Raw genomic sequence first — 27,166 nt, forward strand, 5'->3', positions numbered from 1 at the left:
ACTACAAGTGGTTCGGAGGTACCAGGTGCTGAAACACCCATATTAGTATGTGGTGGAGCCTTCACGGGTGGCAATGCAGGCCCTGACTCCGGCATCCAGTTGATCATACAGATAGTGAATACTGTACTGAGATATGTTATACCATGCCTGCTTGATCTGTTCAGTTAGAAGTAAGAGTTGTCGATTGACGAGTCACACCAATCACTCCCCATCCCATCATATCCCACAGGAGCTCGAGTGGAGAAAAGTCTGGAGCTCGTGCTGGCTAGGGAAGTTGCTACTCATCTTGTATCTATCTCATACACACAAACGACCGTCACTTGCCGCTGGCTGAATCTATTTTCATTGCTGAAGACCACAGTGTGTCATTCCATGTTGCGAGTGATCTCCCAATGGCATCAGTCGCTCTGTGCACACTGATGTTGTGGCACAGGTGGAAGAAGGGCTAGAGGTGTGGGCACCAATAGTCCCACTGCTAACAGCCAGTTCGCAATGATTCATATTGCCACATCTGGGCTCACAAGTCCTATTATCTGCCGAGTCGTGCCTCTAGCAGCTCGGTACCGCGAGAGTAGCCCTCTGTTGCTGCAATATGGGAGGGTCGGCGGCAGCAACTCAGTCCACTTGCGTTCAGACCCACATCACTACGTGAAGCTATGCCGACGCTACCTAGTCGCAGCTCGATCACCGTCATTGTTGCTGTCCTAATGGCTGGACTCTATTTTTTACTGTATTAGATGTATTTAGTTTCCATTCATTTGGTGAAATACAAGTTAAGTAAATCTTCTGTTTGTCGTGTTAACTTTGTTCACTAGTTATTTCTGCTTCTGTCCATCTTTCCTAGGACAACAGTTGCAGCACTACTCTCTAGCCCACCTCTCCTTACTGTAGTATACAAAGCCGTACATGTCTGGTGTTGAGATGTGGTACCCACATGTAGCAGTCAAGGCTAGTTGGTTTCTCTGTGTTCTGTCATATTTTTAGTTGCCTTCTTTCAATTAACTGTTTTCTGGGCACCTAGTGTTAGCCTTGTTTGTACTTTTTATGTTCTAGGTTCCAAGTTTGATGCTTTCGTACCTCTTTTCACTTTCTTCTTGCTTATTTTTCACTGTTTGTATTTGTTATTTTGTGCACTTCTCATTCACTACAGCTGCTGTGCCACGACTACCTGCCACACTTCCTGCAGTCGTTCTGACGCAGTTTTTTTAGTTTCAGAGTCAACACGAGGCGCAACTGCTTGACGTGACGAATCCTTTCGTGACAGTGTAGGTGACTTCACACAAGATGCCGCCTGTATATGTACTGCCATTTCACGAGTTGGATGAGGGGAAGGAAGACCAGACAGAGTACCTCACACATTTCGACGCACGTGCAGCAGCACATCGTACATAGAGTACTGACAGACATTCCTATTTCTTGCCCACGGTAGGAGTGACTCTGTACTGCTTGTGTACCAAACTTTTTACCACATCGCCATCTGAGTTGACAGACTACGAATATTTACTACAGGTGTTTACAAAGTGTTATGAGAGCAGGTTTCAAGTGGTGGCTGCCTGTTACAAATTCTTTGTGTTGTGTAAGTAACAAACACAGACATACCGTCAGTGGTGGCTGACTTGCAAGGCCTTTTTAAACAGTGTAGATTCAAATGCGATTGAGGCAGATATTACAGTGATAAAATGATTCATGGTGCCATGACACACAGTGTAGCTGAACCTACAATTTGGGAACAGATTCTAAAATACCCGTACCTTTCACTGCAACAGGTTCTGAAGATTCTAGACTATCGGTATTCCTGTGAAAGTGCAGCAAATAGTTTTGAGATAGTGCCTGTTTGTTTTTTTGGTAGCTGCTGCAAACAGGCCTCGCAGGTAGCTCGTGAAAAGTGGACTGGCCAGCCACAGTAACAGTGCATGCGTAAACCAGTGTCGTGTCTGACAAGTGTGAGGCTGTGCCCTCACTGTAATATGGCACACACACATTGATCTTGCCCCTCACGTGAAGCAACTTTTTCTGGCAAACGGGGATGTGTACAGTCTGTATGCTCACAGAAGCCTAAGGCACCTCTTTCTGCTACTCATTCGTGCCAGTTTAAGTCACAAACAGTGTGCAGTGCGTTTCAAAGTCCTCAGTGCCATAAGTGCAAAACTACAGTGTAACAGTCATTCAGTAATGGCTCCCACCTCATCTGCAGAGGCACATGAAGACTAAAACCTTTTTGTGTCACTTACCACTGCTGGGCAATCAGTCCATCTGCAACTTTACACTGGTGCTTCAGTAACTTTCCTCAACAGTAGCACTTACATACTGATTGGCAAACTAAAGTTGTGCACATTGCACCATATGCTGACGGTGTGTACTGGCCGAGACAATTGTGTCTTAGGCACTTGTAGCCTTCCCACATCTTTCCAGAATGTGGCATGGACAGTGACAATCTCAGTGCTTTCCTCATAAACAGTGCTAATATTTTTGGTCTAGACCATCTTGATTTTTTTGGGTCAAGCAATCAGGACAAACATACTTTCAGATACTTCCTTTGATCCTCGGGAGAGTGTTGTAAGTTATGTGAAAAACTTCAGGACTTGTTTTCTACGGGTTTAAGCAAAGCCAATAATTTTGTTGCCCATGTCACAATGGTGGACAATGCACAGCCACTTTTACCGAATTTGTTCCGTTGTTCAGGCTCTTCATGAACAAGTGGCTCATATCTTTTTTGCTTGGTCACTGACCACAAAACCCTACAATCTTTGTACAGTCATTATCAGTCAGCGCCAACTCGTACAATGCAGAAAATGGAACGGAGAGGGGAGGGGGGCTCTTCTTTTGACAAATTACCAATATGAGATCGTGCATCAGCCCACTTCTAAGTATGCCAATGGAGATGCTCTTTCTTGCCTCCCTATTCGTCCAGATTCGGCATCTGATGAGCCCTCTGCTTCTTGTTGCTATACTGTTGCACAAGACACAGATGCTTATGGACTGGCCATTAGACGAACTGCACCTCTGAATGATGTTACAGCAATAAGAAAAGCTGTGTGGGCCACCTACTTTCATAAGTTGTCCACAGATGACCACCCTGTTCACGGACTTTGCCCTAAAGGAGCAGATTCTTGGTGTGGTTACCAAAAAGCAAAACAAAGTGGTCAAATATACCATCATAAGCATTCTCTTCCTTTGTAAATGTCTTCATGGGCACACTCAGAATACAAATGAAAGTTTCAACCATTGCATATGGGAAAGATTACCGTAGAATGTTTTTGTAGGACTGAATACATTGAAAGTTGGTGTACTAGATGGAGTGACAGGAAGACTGGAAGTCCTGAGAAATTTAGGCATAAAATGTGGCTCTAATCTGGAAGACCAATTGCTTGTGTGTGGCAGACAACGGGTGCATGAAGCTGAAAGATTCACTCTTCAAGTTACCAAAGAAGCAAGAAGTGCTAAAAGGAATGTCAAGAGTTAGCTTGAATAAAAAGAAATGCTGCTGGACGAATACTATGCTTCATGAATGTTCTGAGGCACAGTTAAATTGGATTCATATCTTTATTTGCAATTTCCCGCAAGCTGAATTTTACAGTTTATAAAGCATTGCTCTAATTTTTTTTCTTTAACTTCAAATAGTTCATATTTATGTAGTAGACCAAAGCATTATTGCAGAATCAACTAAATTATAGAAAAAATAGCATTTTTATAAGGAAAAAAATTATAAAATTAAAATGTAAGAGTTAATTTTTTATCCTTGTAATATACATAATAGGTAGAATTAAATAGGTCTGCTCCCTCAGCCATCATGTCATGCACATCTGGTAAAAATTTGGTCTCCTTCAAATGTATAACATTGGGTTAAATGGTACCTCAATTTGAGGAAGCATTTTGGAAAAAGAAAATTGCAGCAATTTCTTTGCAATTTTTTTAATAACCCTAACCAGGTTCAAAAATATTCAAAATACTTCTAATTTGTTTAGAAAGTGTGCTGCATTACCTGATATCAACAAAAAATCTCTAAAACATATACATTATAAACAGTGTCTGAAAGATATAGCTGTTGATTTTTACATAATATCGATTCGGAAAAGTACCCTGCATCAAGGGATTACCTGAAGTGATTGTAACTGACAACGGACATCAATTTATTGCTACCGAATTTGAATTGTGTTACATCACCTCCAGCGTCAAACACCGTTCCACCTGCAGTCCAATGGTGAAGCTGAACACTTTGTACAGACAAGCTTCGTGCCTCCCAGATGTGGGATAAAGCTCTGTTGCTCTTCTGTCTTCCTGCCACTCCCAGCCACACAATGGACCATTGCCAGCAGAGATGTTGCATAGATGGAGCCACTGCATCTTTGCTTCAGTTGCTGCACCACCACAGTGTGCAGTACCCACTCTGCCCAGACAGCAAAGTGTAAAATTAACAATTTGGTCTTTTACAGATTGTATGGCAGATAGAGACACTGGGAGTGAGGCACCACTGTGCGAAGTATTGGACATTCTATATTTCTTCTGCAGGGACCAAGAGGTCTGCTGAGATGCACCAGAATCAAATTTGTCCATGCGAATTAAATGATCCTGCCACAGGCTTCGTGCTTTCAGATTCCATGCTCGACTGGATGCAGCAGCCCTCACTGCAACTGTCCCGCGCGGACCCCGCCCTGTCGGAAAAAGTCCCACGGACGATGGAAGTTGACACTCTTTCACGGTCGTACGGTCGTCGCTGTCCTGACAGCCACTGTCGCTTAGAGATGAGCCACTCTTTCACGGTCGTCGCTGTCCTGACAGCCACTGTCGCTTAGAGACGAGACACTCTTTCTAGCAGCTGCACCATGTGCTGCCTCACTTCATCCTGCAGTCATCAAGATGGTCTCAGTTTGCTGCTCTGGCTCTGTATATAGGTGCACACTATCTGCCCAGTTTTCTGCTCGATGTTCCCAGGCAGGCTCGAGGCACGTGCCAGGGTAGGGGCAGGAGCTCAGCACCGGCCTCAGTTGCGGCCACCTGCACGAAGCCCTTCTCCTGTCGTCATTTGCTCACCTGCATATGATGATTATTTTTTTTTTTTTTTTTTTTTTTTTTTTTTTTTTTTTGTGGTTTTTGGGCGCACAACTACAATGGTCATTAGCGCCCACACTAAGTTAAGAATGCACTGCGAGGCACAAGGTTAAAACAGCAACGAAAAGGGTCAACACTACAAAAGACATAGACAGACAAAGAATTAAAAAAAGCATAATCAAATGTCCTTAGACAGGTTTGTCAAGTCGACAAAACGAAGAACGCGAGCAGCTGCTCCTGGGTCATCCGCTAAAATGGCATCCAGAGTACATGGCAGGCCAAGATCAAGACGCAGTGTATTAAAATCCGGACAGTACGTTAAAATGTGGTGGACCATCAGCAATTGCCCACATGGGCAGAACGGCGCCGGCGCAGCCATCAGCAGATGGCGACGGCTGAACCGGCAGTGTCCAATTCGTAACCGGGCCAAAACGACCTCCTCCCACCAAGAAGGGTGTGAGAAGGATGTCCGAGCCGCAGGAAGAGGTTTCGAGGCCCGAAGCTTGTTGTCCGTAAGTGCAGCCCAATCGGCATGCCACAGCGATAAAATGCGCCAACAAATGAACCTGCTACAATCTGATGAAGGGACACAACAAGAAGCTGTCCGAGGCTGGAGGACCGCAGCCTTGGCAGAGGCATCTGCAGCTTCATTCCCAGGGATACCGACATGGCCAGGAACCCACATAAAGCTAACTGGAGAACCATCGTCCACCAGCTGATGAAGAGAGCGTTGGATCCGGTGCATGTAAGAGTGAACCGGATACGGATCACTGAGGCTCTGGATGGCGCTCAGGGAATCGAAGCAGATGACATAAGCAGAATGTCTGTGGCGGCAGATGTAAAGGACAGCCTGGTAGAGGGCAAAGAGTTCAGCTGTGAAGACCGAACAATGGCCATGGAGCCGGTATTTGAAACTTCGTGCCCTGACAATAAAAGAACACCCGACCCCGTCATTGGGCTTAGAGCCATCTGTATAAATGAAAGTTGGGAGCGAGCTGAGGTCAAGGTGAACGCGAACCTGAGCCTGAAGCCAAGGTGGCATGTGGCTCTCGCCCACTCTAAAGGTTGCAGTGAGTGAAAAATCAAGGTGTTGAAGGAGGCGACAAAAGGGGTAGCAGGGCAGAGAAATACAACCCGTATTGACGGCCGAGAGAGTCGTCAAAAAAGGAACGATAAGACGGGTGGTCGGGCATTGACAGTAGCCGACAGGCATACCGATAAAGCAGTATTCGTGCCGGTAGGTTAGTGGCAATTCACCGGCTTCAGCATGAAGACTCTCGATGGGACTAGTATAAAGCGCTCCGATCGCAAGACGTAAACCCCAATGTTGTATGGAGTTGCGGCGGCGTAAGATGGACGACCATGCAGAGGAGTATACGAAACTCCCATGATTCAGCTTGGAGCAGACAATCGACCGATATAGGCGAAGTAGGACGGTTCAATCCGCTCCCCACGACATACCACTGAGAACACGGAGGACGGGTACAACGGGCAGCCAAATATGACACATGTGGAGACCAGCTAAGTTTCCTGTCAAATGTAAGACCTAAAAATTTTGTTGTCTCCATTAATGGGAGAGCAACGGGACCGAATCATAAGGACAGTGGGAGAAACTCTTTGTAGTGCCAGAAGTTAATACAGACCGTCTTCTCGGCAGAAAAACGGAAGCCATTGGCGACACTCCAGGAGTAAAGACGGTCAAGAGAACGCTGAAGACAGCGCTTCAGGAAACATGTACGCTGCGCGCTGCAGTAGATGGTAAAATCGTCCACGAAAAGGGAGCCTGATACATCAGCTGGGAGGCAATCCATTATTGGATTGATCACTATGGCGAAGAGAGCGATGCTCAAATCTGAGTCCTGTGGCACCCCATTCTCTTGGCGAAAGGTGTCTGACAGGACAGAACCCACATGTACCCTGAACTGTCAATCCATTAATAATGAACGAATAAAAAGAGGGAGGCGACCGCCAAGGCCCCATGTATGCATGGTGCGGAGAATGCCCACCCTCCAACAGGTGTCGTAAGCCTTCTCCAAATCAAAGAACACAGCTGCAGTCGGGCACTTCTGCAAGAAGTTATTCATAATGAAGGTCGACAAGGTAACCAGATGGTCAACAGCAGAGCGGCGCCTACGAAATCCACATTGTACATTGGTAAGTAGGCGCCAGGATTCAAGCAGCCAAACCAAACGAGAGTTAACCATTCGCTCCATCACCTTACAGACACAGCTGGTAAGCGAGATGGGTTGATAACTGGAAGGCAAGTGCTTGTTCTTCCCCGGCTTAGGAATTGGTACAACAATAGACTCGCACCAGCATGCGGGAACATGTCCCTCAATCCAGATGCGATTATACGTACGAAGAAGGAAACCTTTACCCACAGGAGAAAGGTTCTTCAGCATCTGAATATGAATAGAATCAGGTCCTGGAGCGGAGGACCGTGACCGGGCAAGTGCATTTTTGAGTTCCTGCATGGTGAATGGGGCATTATAACTTTCACGATTCGATGAGCAGAAGTTAGGTGGCCTAGCCTCCTCTGCCTGTTTTCGGGGGAGGAAGGCAGGGTGGCAATGAGCGGAGCTCGAAACCTCTGCAAAAAAGTGGCCGCAGGCATTGGAGACATCCTCAGGGGCCACAAGGACGTCATTCGCGACCGTCAAGGCAGAAACTGGTGAGTGGACCTTAGTGCCAGATAGCCGGTGCAGGCTACCCCAGACAACAGAAGAAGGAGTAAAACTGTTGAAGGCGCTTGTGAAAGCATCCCAGCTGGCTTTCTTTAATAATACAATGACACTGCGCATGTAACCATTTATAACTGATACAATTCGTCACTGTAGGGTGGCGTTTACAGGTGCGTAAAGCATGCCGACGAGCAGGTAAAGCATCTCTACATGCTGCGGTCCACCAGGGGACTGGTACACGACGTGGAGAAGAAGGAGTATGAGGGATGGAATATTCAGCAGCAGTGAGAATGACTTCCGTGAGGTGTGCGACCTGACTATTGCAGCTTGTGAAGGTTTGATCCTGAAAGGTCGCCCTGGAAGAGAAGTGCCCCCAGTCTGCTTTGGAGATGTTCCAACTAGTTGAGCATGGAGAGGGGGTATGATGCAGGAGATGGATAACACACGGGAAGTGGTCACTCGAATATGTATCAGAAAGTGCATACCACTCAAACCGGCGTGCAAGTTGGGTAGTACATATTGAGAGGTCTAAATGGGAATAGGTGTGAGTTGTGTCCAAAAGAAAAGTGGGGGCAGACAAGATTGAGCTGGTTGAAAAGGTCTGCTAACAGGGAGCCCCTCAGGCAGGATGCTGGAGAGCCCCAAAGGGGATGGTGGGCACTGAAGTCTCCAGTTAACAAAAATGGTGCAGGTAGCTGAGCAATAATTTGCATCATGTCTGCCCTGGTAACGGCAGACGACGATGGAGTGTAAACGGTACCAATGGAAAATGTAAAAGTGGGGAGAGTAATTCGGGTGGCAACTGCCTGCAGGCCGGTGTGCAATGTGATGGGATCGTAGCAAATATCATCCCCGACCAGCAACATAACCCCTCCACGAGCCGGAATACCTGCCACAGGGGGTAGGTCAAAACGCACAGAGGTATAGTGTGCCAAGGCAATGTGATCGCATGGGCGTAGCTTCGTTTCCTGGAGGGCTACGACTGGACGGTGCAAGTGGAGCAGCAGCTTTAAGTCCTCTCGTTTGGAACGAATGCTGCAAATATTCCAGTGAGTAAGTGCCATCGTGAGAATGAAAAGAAAAATAAGATGCAAGAAGGGGTCACCTCGAAGGCCGCTGAGGGCCTGGCTTCGAGCGAGCACTGCTGCCGCTATCAGTAGGCGGACAGTCATCGTCCATTGGTTCTATAGGTTCATCGACCATCTTGTTAAGATGGCTGAGAGGGGGAGCTTCCTCCACCAGTGAACAGCGAGATGTTCGGCTACCAGCAGTGCGGCCAGGCTAAACGGATGACGGCCTGGGGCAGCAACCACTGGGTGGCGCAGGAGAAGAAATGCGCCATGGCGGGGTAGGAGATCTGTGCTTCCTATGAGCCTTCTTGGAAGGTCGTTTTGTGGAAGTACTGGTCGATGGCTGGGAGTTCGAGGTACATAGGAAGTCTGCACAGGACGGTTCCTTATTGAAGGCCCATGCATCTGACTTCTGGGTCTTCATCTTGGCAGAAGCTTTTGAAGGCGCTTGTGTCTGAGGGGTGACAGGAGGAAGAGGAGACGTCGACCGGGCGATCTTAGCACTGGCCGAACGGACAACTGTAGTGCTGAAGGTCAGATCGCATGTCTGCGTCGCCACCTCCCTGATAGTCCAAGGAGAGGAGAGGACAGGACTGTATTTCCCTGCTGGGAGCAGTATGGGCTTCCTACTTGCAAATAGCTTGCGAGCAGCCGAGGTGGACACTTTCTCTTTGACCCGAATTTCCTGTATACAGCGTTCTTCCTTGTAGATGGGACAGTCGCGGCAGGACGCTGCATGGTCACCCTGACAGTGCACACAACGAGGAGACGGAGGTGGACAGTCACCCTCATGGGCAGCCCTGCCACAAGTGACACATTTAGCCACATTGGAACAAGACTGGCAAGTGTGATTAAAACGCTGACACTAGTAGCAGCGCATAGGTGTCGGGACATAGGGGCAAACAGAAATAACTTCGTAGCCCGCTTTGATGTGTGATGGCAGCTGAACACTATCAAAGGTCAAGAAAAGTGTCCGGGTCGGTACAAGGTCATTGTTGACCTTTTTCATGACCCTATGGACAGCCTTCACACCCTGCTCAGCGAGGGAAGACTGAATCTCCTCATCAGTCAATCCGTAGAGTGATCTAGTATATACCTCATCACGAGACGAATTCAAAGTGCGGCGAGCCTCCACCCGGACAGGGAACGTGTACAGGAGTGTGGCCCGAAGCAGTTTTTGTACCTGGAAGGCGCTCTCAGTTTCTAGTAACAAGGTACCATTACGCAACCTGGTACAAGACTTGACAGATCCGGCTATGGCATCTACACCCTTCTGGATAACGAAAGGGTTGACAGAGGAAAAATCCTTTCTGTCCTCAGATCGAGAAATTACGAGGAACTGTGGGGCAGGCGGTAGTACTTTTGTCACTGGTGCCTGGTCAAGTTTCCGTTTTTGGGCAGAAGTCGAGAAAGAAGAAGAGAAATCCATTGCGGAGGAAACCCCACGATTGCCAGCGCCTCCGATGGCGCGCTCCTTCCTTGTGGGGATCCTCTCAGAGGGCACTCCTGCCTTAGGTGAATGTTTACACCTCAGGTCACACCTCCCAAGAAACAGACGGAGGGACCAATCGGCATGGTCTGAAGGTGTCAGCGCAGGCAATCACTCCTCCCTGGGTCTGGCCTTTACTAGGGGTTACGTGTGTGCCTTACTTGTCTACCCAGGGCGGGGAATTACGCGTTACCCCGTCACTGGCTACGCGTGTGAACGTGTGGGTTGGCCTTCAGGCACGCACAGGGAGGAAGGAAGAAGAGGAAAAAGAAGGGAGAGAGGGAGAGAAAGGACAGACTGTCTCAAACGCCGAGGCGGAGACCAGAGAAGGCAAGGAGAAGAAGGTATGGAGAAGAAGGCAGGGAGAAGAAGGCAAGGAGAAGAAGGCAAGGGAAAGAGTAAGTAAGACAGTGAGATGGAGAAGAACAAAGAAAGGAACCAATCAAAGGAAGGAAGAAACCAGAAGAAGTGAAAAACCAAAATGACCGCAAATATAGGTTGTGGAACCATCCGTCTCGGGACACAGGTGCTAACTATCCCCTTGAGGGGGAGGGATTCCTTTTAGTCACCTCTTACGACAGGCAGGAATACCTCGGGCCTATTCTAACCCCCGGACATGCAGGGGGAATGCACATGATGAGAGGGAGGAGCATGTTGAGCTGGAGAGACATGGTCTCACATACCAATACCACTCTGTGGGCAACAGTAGCAACAGAACTGTTAGTTTCTATGAGACAGTGATAATGGTTGTGGGGGATCCGGTGAACTCAGTGGAGCATGCCCGCTGAGGCACACCTTTAGTGGCTCGAGACCACGAGAACACACTGTCACCACAATGTACTAGGGCCAGGAGCAGTGACTCAGCCCTCTCGTGCTCAGAGCCACATCGCTACACGAAGTTGTGCCGACGCTGCCTAGTCGTGGCTCTGTCTTTTTTGTTTGGAGAAATACAAGTTAACAAATCTTCTGTTTGTTGCATTAGCTTTTCTGCTCCTGTCCAGCTTTCCTATGAAGACAGTTGCCGCATTACTCCGTAGTCCACCTCCCCTTACCGTTGTGTATGAAGTCTTACATAAAATATGTAACTTATTAAGAATATTATTAACTGTCAACATTTCACCAAAATAAAGGGATAGTAACAGTCGCATTGCAAACATTATGTAGAAAGTGCTTGAGCCACAGCAGTATGGAATTCTGCTGAATTTTTTGTCGATAGCAGTGCACTGAAGTTTCCCACAAAATGAAGCGTTATAACATAAATGGATAGGTAATAAAAATCTACTCACCAAGGCTAGGCAGGAGAACACACACACACACACACACACACACACACACACACACACACACACCAAACAGTTTAACTTTCACAAGCTTTTGGAGTGAGTGGCTCCTTTTTCTGGCAGATGATTTAAAGGGCCAGAAATAGAGGCGAAGGAAAAGGACTGGAGAGGTTTAGGAATAGGGGTACAATCCTTCCTTCTCATCCTGTCCTGTAAGTCTCCCCTGGTTCAGGGTTCTGGGTGCCTTATTCTGAACTGTCCATTTTCCTGAACATCTCCAGTCCTCTTCCTTCACCCTTCTTCCTTCCCCTTCAATTCTTCTGCCAGAAGGAGCCACTGGCTCCGAAAGCTTGTAAAAGTTGAACCTTAAAGTTAATTCAAAAGCATGATGCAAGGAATGAAAACAGCGCAGACTAATTCTAGAGTTATACTGCCTTCTTGTTAAAAGACAACGAAATATTTTGTCAAGTCACTATATGCAGGTGATGCAAGCAAATGGATGATCTAGGTTTAAGAGTTACTCAGTCTGTTGACTGATATAATTTTTATTCCACAAAATAAATTAGGTTAAAAAATTACTGTTAGCTTACCAATAGTATCGCCAGTGTCCTCATCGTCGCCAACCTCGACACAACGTATTGAGAATGGAGGTTCCAAATGAGCAAACCCAAGTAGAGGAGGCTTTGAGCAACTTGTTACAAACTGCAACACAACGAGGTCCTTCATAGAGTATAGCTACAATACCAAGAAGTTCAGTCTAACTGTACGTTATACCTTACAAATCAATGTTGTTGAAAATATGCCTAAAATCGAGGGGATGTTCTCTGAATCAGAGTCCATAATGGCCAAAGTTTGCATCACCTGTGACCTGGCAGAAAAGAAGGAAAGGAGGTAAAGTTCAAATACAAAGCATTTATTTGGGAAAGTATATAAAATTTGTAGAATATTTTAAATTAGTTTCATTGCAATTACTTTAGGTGTGTAGAATGCAAACCTTTGAAAAAAATCTATGTTACTGTCCTGCAGCCCTATTTTTTCCATACCAAAAAGATGTATAATTTTACTACTGGTATATGTTAGTTAATGAAATATTTCAAATATTAAATTTGAATTTTTAGAAAATTCTTACTAGGCTTTGGTAGAGCACACAGAGATAAGTACTTTCCAAAAAATTGCTCATAAAAATAAGTTGTAGCACAAAAGCCATTGAGTATATTGTTATGGGTTAATCAAAACAACCCTGTGATCTAATGCTCAGAAGAAATGATTACAGCTCCTCTATTTTATGTTTCACTGAATGTGTAACAGCTCTGTATTTTATGAACCTGCCAATGTCCCAATGTCAATCTCCCAACGGGTGCTGCAGACAATGCCACAGTCAGTCAACAGTGAGCTACAGCCATATGTAAGGAGCTAGTTGCCCATTAGAAGATGTCATTATTTAAACAATGGAAAATCAGGGATGAGGTAACAACAATATAAAAAGGTTAGATTGTCACTCATCAGAAAGAGGAGGCACTGAGTGGTAAAAAGGCATATAGAAAAAAAAGGCTGCTAGATATTATTCAGTACAGGGGTAAGTCCTTCATATGTTTTGTTTTGTCTATGCATGACGAATGGCTTGGTCCAATGGCTAAAAGTATTTACGTGCTTGTTTGGCACTCAATGCCTCCTCTTTGTGTTAAGTAGCAATCTATCCTTTTCATACTGTTGTCATTTCACTCATTTATTTAAATTTGACTTGTTGAAGGTTTTGCATATTGCTGAACTACAGTATTTTATGCTGAAGGAGATCATCATAAAAGTGTTCCAATTCAATAAAACTGCATTACTGAAATTTAATTTCAACAGTGTAATTTTAATTATTTAAATTGTTAAAGGACCTTTCAGTTCTACTGGACAAGGGTTAAAACAATGACTTTACATTTCTTCCTACTAAGGTTTAGGTTGATTCTAATTTCTTACTCGATGTTTCGCTTGACTTCATCCTGTTTTCTTGCTATTGACATTTTATGTGACTGAATAAGTTATACGAGGCTCAAAAGACAGATTGTTCGGTTGGTGGAATTAAGGGAATATTTTAAGCTGTTGTGGAGATGTGAGAGAGGAAACACTGACATAATCCACGATCAGTTTTGCCAACCCAACTTGCAAAATTTAGCTTCCCCATGCAATTATGATACAACTTCTGCTAGGTTGCAGCAGTAATGGAAAAACAAGACAGTTGAAATGAAGTGTTCTGGACCAAGAAAATAGGTAACAAAGGGGCCCAGGCACCACCTTTTCTTGTGCCACTCATCTTTTTGCATGTACTTCTGATGTACTGTATACTGTAACAATATCAATCAGCAACTATATCAATCATCAACCTTTTAAATTCAAACACTGAGTCTCGAAGAATACGCTCGGTCATAATCCAGAAAACATCGCCGATATCTGACTGGTGAAATCTTGCTGGCTTGTGACTTGTTAAGTCACCCAACAATCAACACAGCCACCATACCACATTAGCACATGTAAAATGAGCTCACCTACTGGATGTGTGGAGAGGGGGAGCGGCCCTTCAATGACGGGAGTGCAAAAATATGCCTAATGTACCTGTATTGGGTTGTTTGTTACTGTTGCAGTTGTTGCCACAGTAACGAACTAATTATTGAATTCAACAATTTTATTAGGAGGAAGTAGCCACTCACCATATAGTGAAGATGCTGAGCTGCTGATAGGCAGATTTTTGTTGTCCTTATCTGCGACTCAGCATCTCCGCTATATGGTGAGTGGCAACTTTCCTTCTCCTGGATATTCCATTGTTTAATTATTGAATTTGGTGGACAATAATTTGAAAGCACCTGCTACAGTTACTTTCTGAAAATCCAGTCAATGACTAAATAAACATCCATTTTAGTTGCAACTCTGGCTGTCTCTTTTCATCAAAACACCATTTCTGGTTGCTGTATGAGGCTTAAGACACTTCCACTAGTGCCCTGCAAGCTTTCAATACTCTTTTGAGTTTCCTAACTCATTATTATGCTGAATCATTCAAAAATTTGTTCAACACAATATTCATTAATCCCAGTATTCACCTAGTTGGATGTCCATATCAGAAACTGCCGAAACACCACATCCGAGCTGGACAACAGATCTACCCTTCTCATGAAGTTGACAAGTGGATTTGATCCGGGGCCAGTGCACCAAACTCAATACTGAAAGCAAAAGCTAACACACACCTCTATCTGGATGGGTCTGCAATTGGGGAATAAATATATGTTCCTGTCCTCAACAAAGCAGTATCATGTCACCGAGCTCACACTCCCTGTGTTGACACATTCTTATGGCTAACTATACAGCTGTCTCTTGATCGTGTGATAATTCTGATTAATTAGAATTCCATTTAAATCTAAATGTAGCAATTAAATGAAGATGAACCTTCAGCCGCATTTTGTTTTGTCATAATCTATTCAACAAACTGTTTTCTTTCAGTGTGGTGCACCACACACACACACACACACACACACACACACACACACACACACACACACACACACAGCTTCCTGGCTTCGGCATAATGTAATCCATTCAGTTCCATAGTTTTAAATATCAGCATCATTACTTATTTTTCCAATCATATATTTAGAAATGTATTAACCACTCTCTTGCACAACATGTCTCGGCTGCCGAGATATTTGCACATGTGGCCAACACAGGATGAAAATAAAGGAAAAGGAACTCTCCTTCTTATTCTACCGCAGTCCTATTGAGGGGAAACGTATTGTGAAGCGATACACACACACACACACGCACACACACGCACGCGCGCACGCGCGCACGCACGCACGCACGCACACACAAACTGTGCTTCTCCACAATACACCTCAGTTAATACACTTAACACAATGCTGAATCAGTGGAAAAGTGTCAGACATTGATATCTCACTATAATGGTAGTACAAGAAAGGCTTCTGGCAGGGCATTTATTGGGCAAATAACCACATTATCTGCAGATTAAATAATAGGTGCTGGAATCATTATGAATTGCTTAGGAGACACTAAGTGATTACTGCATGAAATTTTCAACAGCAGCAACTATTTTTCAACTTTAAATGTGCACATTAAAAATAGATGATGAAATTGACATAAGATAAATAACAGGGAAAATAAATATGATACCTGTTGGACATTAGAATGCCAAAGAATATTGTGGCAAATTATGGACCACAGAGAAAAAAATCACTAAAAGTGAGGTGGAAGCTACAGCCATTATTTGTTTTTATGAGGGCATGCAGCTCCACTGTACAGTTAAATAACTATAGCACCCTCCTAGGTAAAAAATTCCAGATGTAAAATGGTCCCCCATTAGAATCTATGGGGCAGGGGCTAGCCACAAGGATGTAGTCATCAGGAAAACCAAAACTGGCATTCTATGGGTCAGAGAGTGGAATCTTAGATCTCTTTATCACATAGGTAGATTAGAGAATCTGAAAAGGGAAATGAATAAGATGAAGCTAGATACATTTGGAATTAGTGAAGTGAGATGCAGATCGGTAAAGGATTATTAAGACAAAATCAGTGGTAATGCAGGAGTAGGACTAATTTTAAAGAAATTAAGATGTTGATAAACTACTGTGAACAGCTTTATGAACACATTGTAGTAACCATGACAGATACAATGCCAATACCCACAACAGCAGTAAACATTTGATAGCCTACTAGCTCCGCACATAATGTACAGATTGAAAGAATGTGTGATGAGGTAAAGGAAATTAGCCAGATAGTTATGGGAGACGAAAATTTAATTCTTGTGGGTGACTGGAGTTCAGAAGTAGTAAAAAGAAGAGAAGGAAATATTGTAGTAACTGAATGCTACTATTAATTCAGCTGAAACAGCCACAGTAGGAGAAAAATGTTTCCCTGCAACAGCTCCTTACAGGTAACCATAGCACACTATGTTTGTTAAAAACTTGGCTGACAGGGTGCCCTACAACAGAATTGTGGCAACACAATAAGAAATAAGAAAGAAATAACAAATAACATTTATTTAGAATATATACATGGGATATATACATATAGTGGTACAGTTTGATGCATGGCACTTGAAGTCCTAAACTTAATACAATGATATATAAATAACTTTGCTGTCTCTCTGTAGTCTATGATATTGTAAATATCACTGATATTAATGTTTGGAGACACACTGTTACTGGTCCTAGTTTTTCAAAAAAAGTGACTACTAAATCTGAAGGTAGTTTCCAGAGCACTGTACTGAGCTGGCTGCAGGCTCTGAAGTGAACTTGTAGCCACAGTATACGTGGTGTACCATATCTTGGTGCCCGTCAGCAGACAAATTCACAAGCCTGCCAGTGCAAAGTGGAAGCAATGTAATCTGCAGTTCACAGCACTTGCCGTGGCAGCTGTCCACACTATTGGTGGAAGCAGATGACGTGCTGTAGGAAGTGGCAGTAACAGTGAAAGTTTGCGATTGTGAGTGCCACCTGGCACCTGCTGCTCAGAACTGAGAGACGGCAGGCAAGCAGTTGTGCTCTCACAGTATTTGTTGTGTTGTACCTCTTGTTTGATGCACCAAAAATAAAAGGAGGACATGGAACAGGGGACGGGAATGGAAGAGTAGGCTGCCTCATAGAATTTTGCAAAGAGCTAACTTTAAACATCACTAATGCTCAGTTTGCGAATTTTGAATAAAGGTTGTATACATGGAAGAGACCTGGAGACACTGCAAGATTTCAGACTAATTACATAGCAGTAAGACAGATATTTCAACACCACATTTTGAACTATGATATTTCCAGTGCAGGCATGAACTTTGACCATAATTTATTCGTTATGAACTGCACAGTAAACCTGAAGAAATCACAAACAAGTATGAAATTATAAGGATGGAATACGGATAAACTGAAAGAACCATATGTTGCTGAGAGGATCATCAGGATAATTGGGCAATGACAGACTGAAACAGGGCAAAGAATACAGTAGGGGATGAATGAGTTGCTTTGAGAGATGAAATAGTGAATGCAGCACAGGATCATGTAGGTTGGAAGACGAGGCCTTGTAGAAATCCTTGGAAAACATAGGAGATACTGAATTGATGGGACGAAAGGACAAAATACAAAAATGATGTAAAAAGAATAGGCAAAGTGAAATGAGACTGAAAAAATGAGAGTGATAGAAGATGCAAAATGACTACGCAGGGATGGCTCTAGGACAAAGGCAGGGCTGTAGAGGCATGCGTGACTAATGAACAGATAGATGTTTCCTGTAGAAAAATTTAAGAGACCTTTCTAAATAAAGAGGAAGCAACTATACGAGTTTCAAGGGATCAGATGAGATCAGATGACTAGCCACTATTAAGCAAAAGAGAGAAAACTAAAAGACAAGAGGAATAAATGGAGAGTCTATATTGGGGAAACACACTTGACGACAATATTATAGACGCAGAATAGGAAGTAGGTGAAGATGAGATGGGAGATATGATACTGACAGAAGAATTTGATAGAGCACTGAAAGACCTAAGTAGAAGCAAGGTTTCTGGAGAAGATGACATGACCCAACTGTGACATAACTATTCCACCTGGTTTTCAAGATATTTGATACAGGGGAAACACCTTCAGATTTTTTAAAAAAAAAAAAAAAAAAAAAAAAAAAAAAGTAATAATTCCAATTCAAAGGTAGCAGGTGCTGACAGGTGTATATACTTCTGAACCATCAGCTTTAATAAGTCACGGTTGCAAAATTCTGACATGAATTATTTACACAAGAATGAAAAACTAGTGGCTAGCTACCTTGGGGAAGATCTGTTTGGCTTCTGGAAAAATACAGGATAATTTGAGGCAACACTGACCCTACAAAATGGCTCTGAGCACTAAGGGACTTAACATCTGAGGTCATCAGTCCCCTAGAACTTAGAACTACTTAAACCTCACTAACCTAAGGACATCACACACATCCATACCTGAGGCAGGATTCGAAGCTGCGACCGCAGTGGTCGCGTGGTTCCACACTGAAGCGCCTAGAACTGCTCGGCCACACCAGCCGGCGTGACCCTACACACCTTACCTTAGAAAATGGGCTTAAAAAAAACTACATCTTTAGCATTTGTAGATGTATAGAAAGCTTCAGACAATGTTGACTCTACTACTCTCTCTGAAATTTTGAAGGCATCACAGATAAAGTACAGGAAGTGAAAAGTTATTTAAAACTTGCAGAGAAACTGGACTCCAGCTATAAGAGTTGAAGGCCAAAAATGGAGAAGTGAGTGATACAGGGTGGTGTCCTATCCCTGATGTTACTCAAACTTTATGCTGAGCAAGCTACGAAGGAAACAAAGGAGAGAAATTTGGTAGGGGAAATAAAGTTCAGGGTGAAGAAATAATGAGGTCTGCCGATGACACGATATTCTGTCAGAGCCAGCTGAGGACTCACGATGAGCAGTTGAACAGAACGGACAGTGTCTTGAAAAGGAATTATAAAGATACACAGCAACAAAAGTGAAATGTGGGTACTAGAAATAGTCAAATTAAATGAGTGATGCTTAAGCAATTAGATTAGGAAATGAGAAACTAAACGTAGCAGATAAGTTTTGCTGTTTGGCAACCAAATAATTGATGATGGTTGAAATAGAGAGGGTATAAACTGCACACTCTCAGTCATACAAAACACATTTATGAAAAAGAGAAATTTGTTAACATTTAATATAAACTTAAGCTAGGCCATTCCAGCTGAAGTGCCCCCCAGTGAGCAGCCAGGCACCTGCAAGCAGCATTAGGCAGGAGTGGGCAAACGACTGAGGTGGGGGCAATAAGGCAACCGAAATGAAGTATATGGGACCATACTACTGTGGTCTCACACCTGCAAGTGGGGTCAGCCGAGTGGTTTGCCTGTGTGTAGAACACACATAATAGGGCCACCTGACGGGTAGCCTATACTAGGTGCAACAGCCAGAGAGTGAGCAGATGGGTGCTACCTGGCACCTACGTTTTGAGGGTCAGTAGTGGAATGGACTAAATTAAGTGCTGAGAAGTCTTTTCCGAAGGTATTATTTGTCTGGAGTGCAACCGTGTGTGGAAATGAAATGTGGAAGATGAGCAGTTCAGACAAGAAGAGAACAGAAGAATGCTAAATATTATATGGGTAGATTGAATAAATAGTGAGGAGGTACACAACTGAATTGAGGATAAAAGAAATTTATGGCAAAATGTAACGAAGTTGGAGCGTATGGCACATTCTGTGGCATTGAGGAATAGTCAACTGGACACTGGAGAGACTTGTCAGGAGTAAAAGTTGCAGAGGGAGACCTAGGTACAAATACTGCACGCTGGTTCAAATATATGTAGTGTGCACTGGCTATACAGAGATGAAGGAGTCTGCACAGGATAGACCAGCATGGAGAGCTGTGGCTAACCATTCTTTGGATGAAGACCATCACCACTATTACCACAACAACAACAATAGTGAAGAAATAAGAGAGAGGAAAGGTTTCAATAACTTGTAAATAGCTTGTTTATAAAAATATATTGAGGGGGAGGGGGAGAAGAGCTGTTCTTCAGACAGGCTGAGAAAGAGGAATGTACAATAAAATGCAGAATTGCATTGGTGGTCTTCATATTCTTGGTGATTTTAGTGTGGCGTATTCTAAGACATGTTTCTATGCCTAACAGTCCTCATGGGTTATTAATACTCAGATTTTGGTTTCAAACTCAAACAAGTTCAGCAAGTTAAATCCTTTATACATTACTGCACAACAGTCGGACAGTTGTGTCGCTATGGAGTTTGTACTGCAGAAGTATTTGTGCTGTTTGCTTTGTTTAGTGCTAAGGGCCATAAATTGTCTAATTTCAATCTCTCTCATTTTCAGTTGAAGATGTTTTTGTGATTTAGAATTTCTATGGCTTCTCTGTACAACAGTGATGGTCAGAAGCCGGGAACACTGTAGCGACAGTTCCCTCCTGCCAGTCCACAGTCTGGTACTGCCGACTTATTGGTCTCCGCCATGCGACAATTGTTTTTGTGGTCTTAAACTGGGTGTTTAAGTAGTTACTGTGCACACATGGTCAGACATAAAGGAATTTTGCACACTCCTGCCGTGGCACACGGCGGTCACAGATCCACGGCAACTGTTCAAATATTTGTGAACGTTGGTGGTCCGGGCTAAAGGAATCTTTCAGCCACATTAGTTGGAGGAAGAGCTTATTTAAGAATTAGTTTCAGGAGGAACGGTTGCACTGAGAGAGAGATAAATGGGGGTACTGTGTCATAAAACATTTGAAGCTTCCAGCAAAAAAGGATCAGATTAATTGAAAGTTCTCCTCCCATTCATAAGGACAGTCAATCTATCACATCAGCAGAGTGCTAAGAATATGTGCTACTGATAGAAAGCTTAAACTGCAGAGAAACGTGCACAAATATTTCAACACTGTCAAAGCTTTACAGTCATCGCCTGCCAGGGTAGGAGTAGAGAAAAGTCCTTGCACATCTGATGAAGTTACATTTCAACTAATAAAAGAAGCATTAACACCTTTGCTTAAAGAACACTCGTCTGGGTAATGCAGATAAATCGGCACTGGGAACAGAGAACAATCAAATTTGATTATCTTGTACACTACTTTTACCAAGTTCCAGTCATTACTGTGCTAGGATGTACGGAGAAACTGTAGAAAATAAAAATCAAAAACAGGATGAAGAGAAAAGGAGGAAGATTCAAATTAGGCAAGTTGTGTGACTCATTGATAAATAAAGCAAACAGCACCAACTTTTCCCCACAACGAGCTATAGTAGACCTCTTTATAGGGGGATTCATTGTCCACATTTTCACAATTTTAACTTTAACTCCAGTGCTGCCATCTGTTAACAATATGTGCAAGCATTTATGCGTCAGCGCATCCACTATTGTGTTTGTTGAAATTTGATTTGTCAGTTCAGGTCAGCAGAGCTGTGAAGTAGCACTCAACAGAATCTGTACTTAAAATATAGCGTTAAAGAAAAGAAACTGTGGCTGCCGAGGGAAGTCAGGGCGTACGAAAGAGGTATTCATTAGGAACAAAGAGAAAACTTTAGATTGCTATGAGAAAGGTTAGCAGATTGTTGACACAGAGTGTGACAACCCAGAATCATTTCGAAAAACTGCTTCCCATTCAACTGGCTTAAGTACGGTAAGAGGGACCAAATCTCACTTGGAGGTGATGGAAAGAATGGCAAAAATGCAAAGCCACTGGATTGAGCACAACAACCAACAGCACATGCCTCACTCTGGAGTTACTGTTCAAGCTACAGCCAATAGCTGATATGCAGCATAATGAAAGAAAAGGACGATCCAGAACCTTTCTCGGCCAGCTCAAGTTGGTCTGATCACAACATTAAGATGACAGGAGAGGCAGCTGCAGCAGATGAAGTTGGAGCCAAGGAATTTGGAAAGAAGTTTAAAGAAACTGTAACAGAAAAATCTATATCGCAAAGCAGGTTTTTGACCTTGATGAAATGAGCTTGTTTTAGAAACAAATGTCTTCTACCAAAGACAAAACAGCACCAGGATTTAAGGCTGCAAAGGACTGACGCAGCCTCCTTTTCAGAGGAAATGCTCTAGGGGATTGCAAAGTAAAACTCCTTATTATCTACAATTTTCAAAATACTAGTGTTTTAACAAGAGCTAGCTGGGAGTTCACTGGACACGGAATAATGATTTTAGTGTACCTTTGTGTTTCAGTGTTAAATTTTTAAGCGTTTGCATTACATATTAAAATGGGTTTCACTAAGATGATAATGGTTTCTCATTAAGATGATAATGTTTTCTCTAGCAAAAATACTAAGAAACTCTACTGTTTAGAGCTTAATACAAGAGTAAACATGCACCTAACCCCATATTTTAGATATAAAATGACTCTCAATTTACGCAAATTCAATATGCACGCTAGCTCAGTGGAACATAGCTATTGTGCATAATGAGAACTCATTGACCTGACTCCATAATGTTAGACAGCAGTCTGATGATGCACAACCCAACTTTTATGTGGATACACACAAACTATTTGGCATGCTCAGCCAGTTTAAGTTTGAGACTGCTATCTGAGCTTTATAGCCTCTCAGGATGTCTCCAGCCTTAGCAGATGAAATGTTATGCACAGAAACATGCGTTACGTCCACACAATACAATTGCAAAGTATGTCAGATGTAGTTGGGTTAAACACCAATGTAGATGACATTTGTTTCTGTTTCCTGAGGTCCTGTTATCACTGCTTCCTGTCTCTAAAACAAGTGCTGCAACCCTTGTGTTGACAGGTTGTACTTTTATCACGCTCTTTCTTCCCTTACTGCTCTTCAGTTATTGCTTTCAGCAAGCTTGGATGTCTCAGTACATATCCAATCTTCTTATTTCGTCTTTTCTGCATGGTAGTCATAAATCTATAGTTGGTTCTAAACAAGTCTGTTGTTCCTCAATCACTATGTTGTCTTCCAACTGTGACTTAAGGTTGGTTGGTTGTTTCGGGGAAGGAGACCAGACAGCGAGGTCATTGGTCTCATCGGATTAGGGAAGTACGGGGAAGGAAGTCAGCCGTGCCCTTTGAAAGGAACCATCCCGGCATTTGCCTGGAGCGATTTAGGGAAATCACAGAAAACCTAAATCAGGGTGGGCGCACACGGGATTAAACCATCGTCCTCCCGAATGTGACTCCAGTGTCTAACCTCTGCGCCACCTCGCTCGGTGTCACTTAAGGAGTTTGCCCTATTCGGTACATGAATTTACAAACACACAGCTCACATTTGTTTAATTTGAATTTCTGTCAAGCAATCTCACTAAACGTTTGCAACTGATAATGACTGTTACGTGTCTCAAAGCATCATCACCACCTTCATCATCATCTTCAGTAGCAGCAATACGACAACAACTGCTACATTCTTCCATGCATTACATATGGTGTTCATCTACACACATCCACGTTTGCCTGTATGTTTCCTAATGCCAATCATCAATCCTTCATTAGGTCATCCTCGTCATCTTTTCCTATCTCCAAAAGCACAGCAATTAATTTTCTTGTTTATTTAACATCCATTACCGAAGCTATACGACCCACCTATCTCCCATTTATGCCAGTCTGTTACCGTCTTTCAGCTCTCCTCATAATGCCCAACAAGTATGTCTCCAGTTTGCGGTACTCTGCACATCTAAAGTCCACATCTCAATGCCAAGTCAAAACTGATAACAAATGCAGTGACTGTAAACTTCACTCTTCAGACACGCTATAAGCTTACTTTTAAAAATCCTAAATACTTTCACTCTTCTGTTCATCTCTTTTTCTGTGCATGCAGTCACTGTTTTCAACTGCACCAACTACAAAAAATGACCTTATCAACTGGTTCTTTAACTTAATTCTTAAACCGAACAACTGTCATTTTGATGTTCTGATTACATACTATTTTAGTCCCATAATAATTTATTTTTAGCCGTACTTTCAGATTTGGAGCCAAAACGTGAACACTTCCACCACAAGATCAATTACTGGGTGGTGGCATTGTGTGGGGACTTTACACAATAAGGAAAGTATATATACAGAGAAGAGACATCTATACTTATCTCTACCACATGTGCCCCACTGTACAACTTATTACATTTTTTTCCCCCATTCCAGTCACGCGCAGAGTGCAGGAAGAATGAGTGTTTAGCTGCCTCTGTGCATGCTGTAATCAGTCAGATCTCATCTTCATTATCCTGTAGGAGCTATACAAAGAGAGTTGTCGTATATTCCTAGATACATCAATTAAAGGTTGTTCTAGAAACTTCCTATGTAGGCTTTTGTGGGAATGGTTGCGAATTTGCTTCTTTTGCATCTTCGTGTTAATCTCCTGGGCATCACAAAAACTTTTTAACTATTCATGCTGCTCTCATTTGTATCCATTCGCTATCTCCCGTTAGTCGTATCTGGTATAATGATACAGACTGCAAATGGAGAAATCCAGTAGCATAAGCAACTTTGACAACAGGGCAGACTGCTTTGGCTTAATGCTTAGGAACGAGTATCTCAGAGTGAAGCTGGCCAGTTGTTCTGTGATTACATTACAGGATAATATTTGTGAAGCATCACAATAACTGGAAATTATTCTAGCAAAGGACACCTCACATTTTTAATGGTCATATACTCTGAAGAAATCAATATGGCTAACATTAAAGAAGCACTGGAATAATGTTTACAGAATTTTCTCACTGTTATCAGTTACTGTGTCATCTTCCATCTTACCAGATGAAATTTTGTGGCTTCCCAACATAATTTTCCACTGTGTTTTATTCTCGCTCCAATTGTTTTCAGCTGTTTCTTGTGTCATGTCTTAACTGTATCTTTTTACTGACTCTCGAAGAATTTTTCATATAGTGTAGTAATATTTTATATTTTCTTCCCCTTTGTTCTTTCTGGTCAAGCAATACCCTTTTGTGTTTGCATAAGTAACTATGTTTCAAAACCAGTACTTTCATATGTATGGGCTGCTGGGCTTATTACTTAGTTTAATCTGGTATATCCCCATAGATCAGTAAATAATACAATAAAAGTAGTGGATGAGTTTAGCTCATTTGGCAGGAACATAACTAATAATGGATGAAGTAGAGAGAGTAAAAAAATGCAAACTGTCAATAACAAGAAAGGTATTTCTGAAAAAGATAAATTTTTCAAAATTGTATATAAATTTAATGTTGGCAATCCTTTTCAGATAGTATTTGTGCGGAGAGTGGCATTTTACAAATGTCTGTCTGTCATAGAATCCCAGAACATATTCTGAGCTCAAACATAATGAAATATAAGTTATGCTGCAGCTCTCATTAAATAGTGAACTATCTCTCCGATACCAGGCATCGCAGAAGTTGAATGACAACCAGAAGACGTGGACCTCAATAGCCTACAGGGGGTACCATGACCGCAGAGTAATCATACTGCGATCACGCCACTACTTCATGCCATTAATTCACCACACGAGTGCGCCAGCCAATACCGTTCCACACAGCCGGTATCCAGGCAGCCGCACAGCCAGTCAGTTCAGTGTTTGTGCTCGATACTTATGGACTGATCTTGACTGTATCAAAGCTGTTGGATAACTACCTTGTGTGTCGCGTGGTTACTCTCTCTGGTCGTTTCTTGGATTTAACTCCCGCTACTTGTGACCTTGTCACTGTTGCGGCAACTGCTTTGCATTGCACCTCATTGTTCCAAGGTCATTTGTCCTTGTCCCGGTTTGTTCTGTTGTCTTGTCAACAGTCTGTGTGTCACATTTCGTTCTCCATACTGTTAGTTTGACTTACTCTTTTGCAGGCAGATCCCCCATTGGGCGACTTCATCCATTTCTGCATTCACCAATGTGCACATTGATATCCGGCTACCACGGATATAGCATTGGTGGTGAGGAAAAAGAGTTAGAAGTACAGATGCTCAATTGGTTCACTTGGTGGAGCAACATCAGCAATTAACACAGCAGCAGCAGTAGCTCCAGTTGGACTTGCTACAAACATCGCTTCAGCTTCAGACAGACAAACTCAGAGCACATGAGGCCCATTTGCACTGAACCTCAGCATCTCCCACTTCTGACGCCTCTGTACGTCTTCTGTCGTTCCGACCTTCTGACAATGCTGAGGGGGGCTGGAACCCATACTTGCTTCATCTGAAACGGCATTTCTCAAACGTTCAAGTCACAGACGATTTGTGGCAGTGATCGTCGTTTTTGTTTCGGGCTTTGCAATAACGTTTTTTTCTGCTGGACCCTGTCGTGCTCTTGCTTCAGAGAGTCTGCATTGTGTTGACTAATTACTATTCTCAGTGATATCATGTGGTCACTTCCAAGCTCGTGTTTTACCAGTACTGTAAACTGCCGGAACAGTCGTACTGCTCTGGAGTCACTGACTTGCTAGATCCAAGCCACAAATGCAGTTTCACTTCTACCAGTCATGGCTGCAAGGCTTCATATGCCGACTCCACGATTTGTGATGTGGTGGTCCAGCTTGCAGTGTGGCATTGAAACTATATAACTCCTTGTCAGAGGGCATTTTGTGCATCGCTCACTTGTTCGAGATCACAGAAGCGGCTTATGAATGACTAAAGGCAAGGCCAGAACCTCCATGCACTCCAGTCTCACACCTGTGGTGCAGGACAGCTCCCAGAAAGCTCTGTCACAATTCGTCCATGTCTAAGGTCTCAGTGACATCTGAGCCTCCAAGCTTTTGTATGTCTATCCTTTTGACTGGAGGTCTCGGACACTAAAGCTGTTCACTATTATAAAAAAATAAAATGCCTACAGCTGCCCTTATGATCTTATTTACTGTGTAGCTATCAGTTTCAGCGCTTCAATGCACCATCTCCAGGCCTCAGTTAATGCTGAAAGGGTTATCACAGTCCACATATATGCTGCATCAATGGCCAATGTAACTGGTTTATTCAGACTATCTGTGACTTTGATGTCAGCACTCCAAGTGGAGATCGTAAGGATGGATGCGGCATTTCATTTTCTTACAAATCCGAGCCTCCAATCGTGCCTTGTCATAGATCGCCAGATTTGCTACCTTCATGCCCACAGAGCTTTTCCACTCACTCACAGGTGAATGGTCTAGATTTCTGAGGG

At 43.2% G+C, this 27,166-nt stretch overlaps 1 protein-coding gene across 1 annotated transcript in view; it reads right to left on the reverse strand.

Moving 5' to 3' along the window:
- Positions 1–27,166, reverse strand: part of LOC126323250 (ubiquitin-protein ligase E3B) — a 280,679-nt gene that overhangs the window by 12,204 nt on the left and 241,309 nt on the right. The window contains exon 16 of the mRNA XM_049994667.1: positions 12,160–12,271. Within this exon, the coding sequence (XP_049850624.1) occupies positions 12,160–12,271 (112 nt within the window). The remainder of the gene's footprint in view (positions 1–12,159; positions 12,272–27,166) is intronic.

The sequence above is a fragment of the Schistocerca gregaria genome, chromosome 1 (assembly GCF_023897955.1).
Source record: "Schistocerca gregaria isolate iqSchGreg1 chromosome 1, iqSchGreg1.2, whole genome shotgun sequence".
Classification (NCBI taxonomy): Eukaryota; Metazoa; Arthropoda; class Insecta; order Orthoptera; family Acrididae; genus Schistocerca; species Schistocerca gregaria.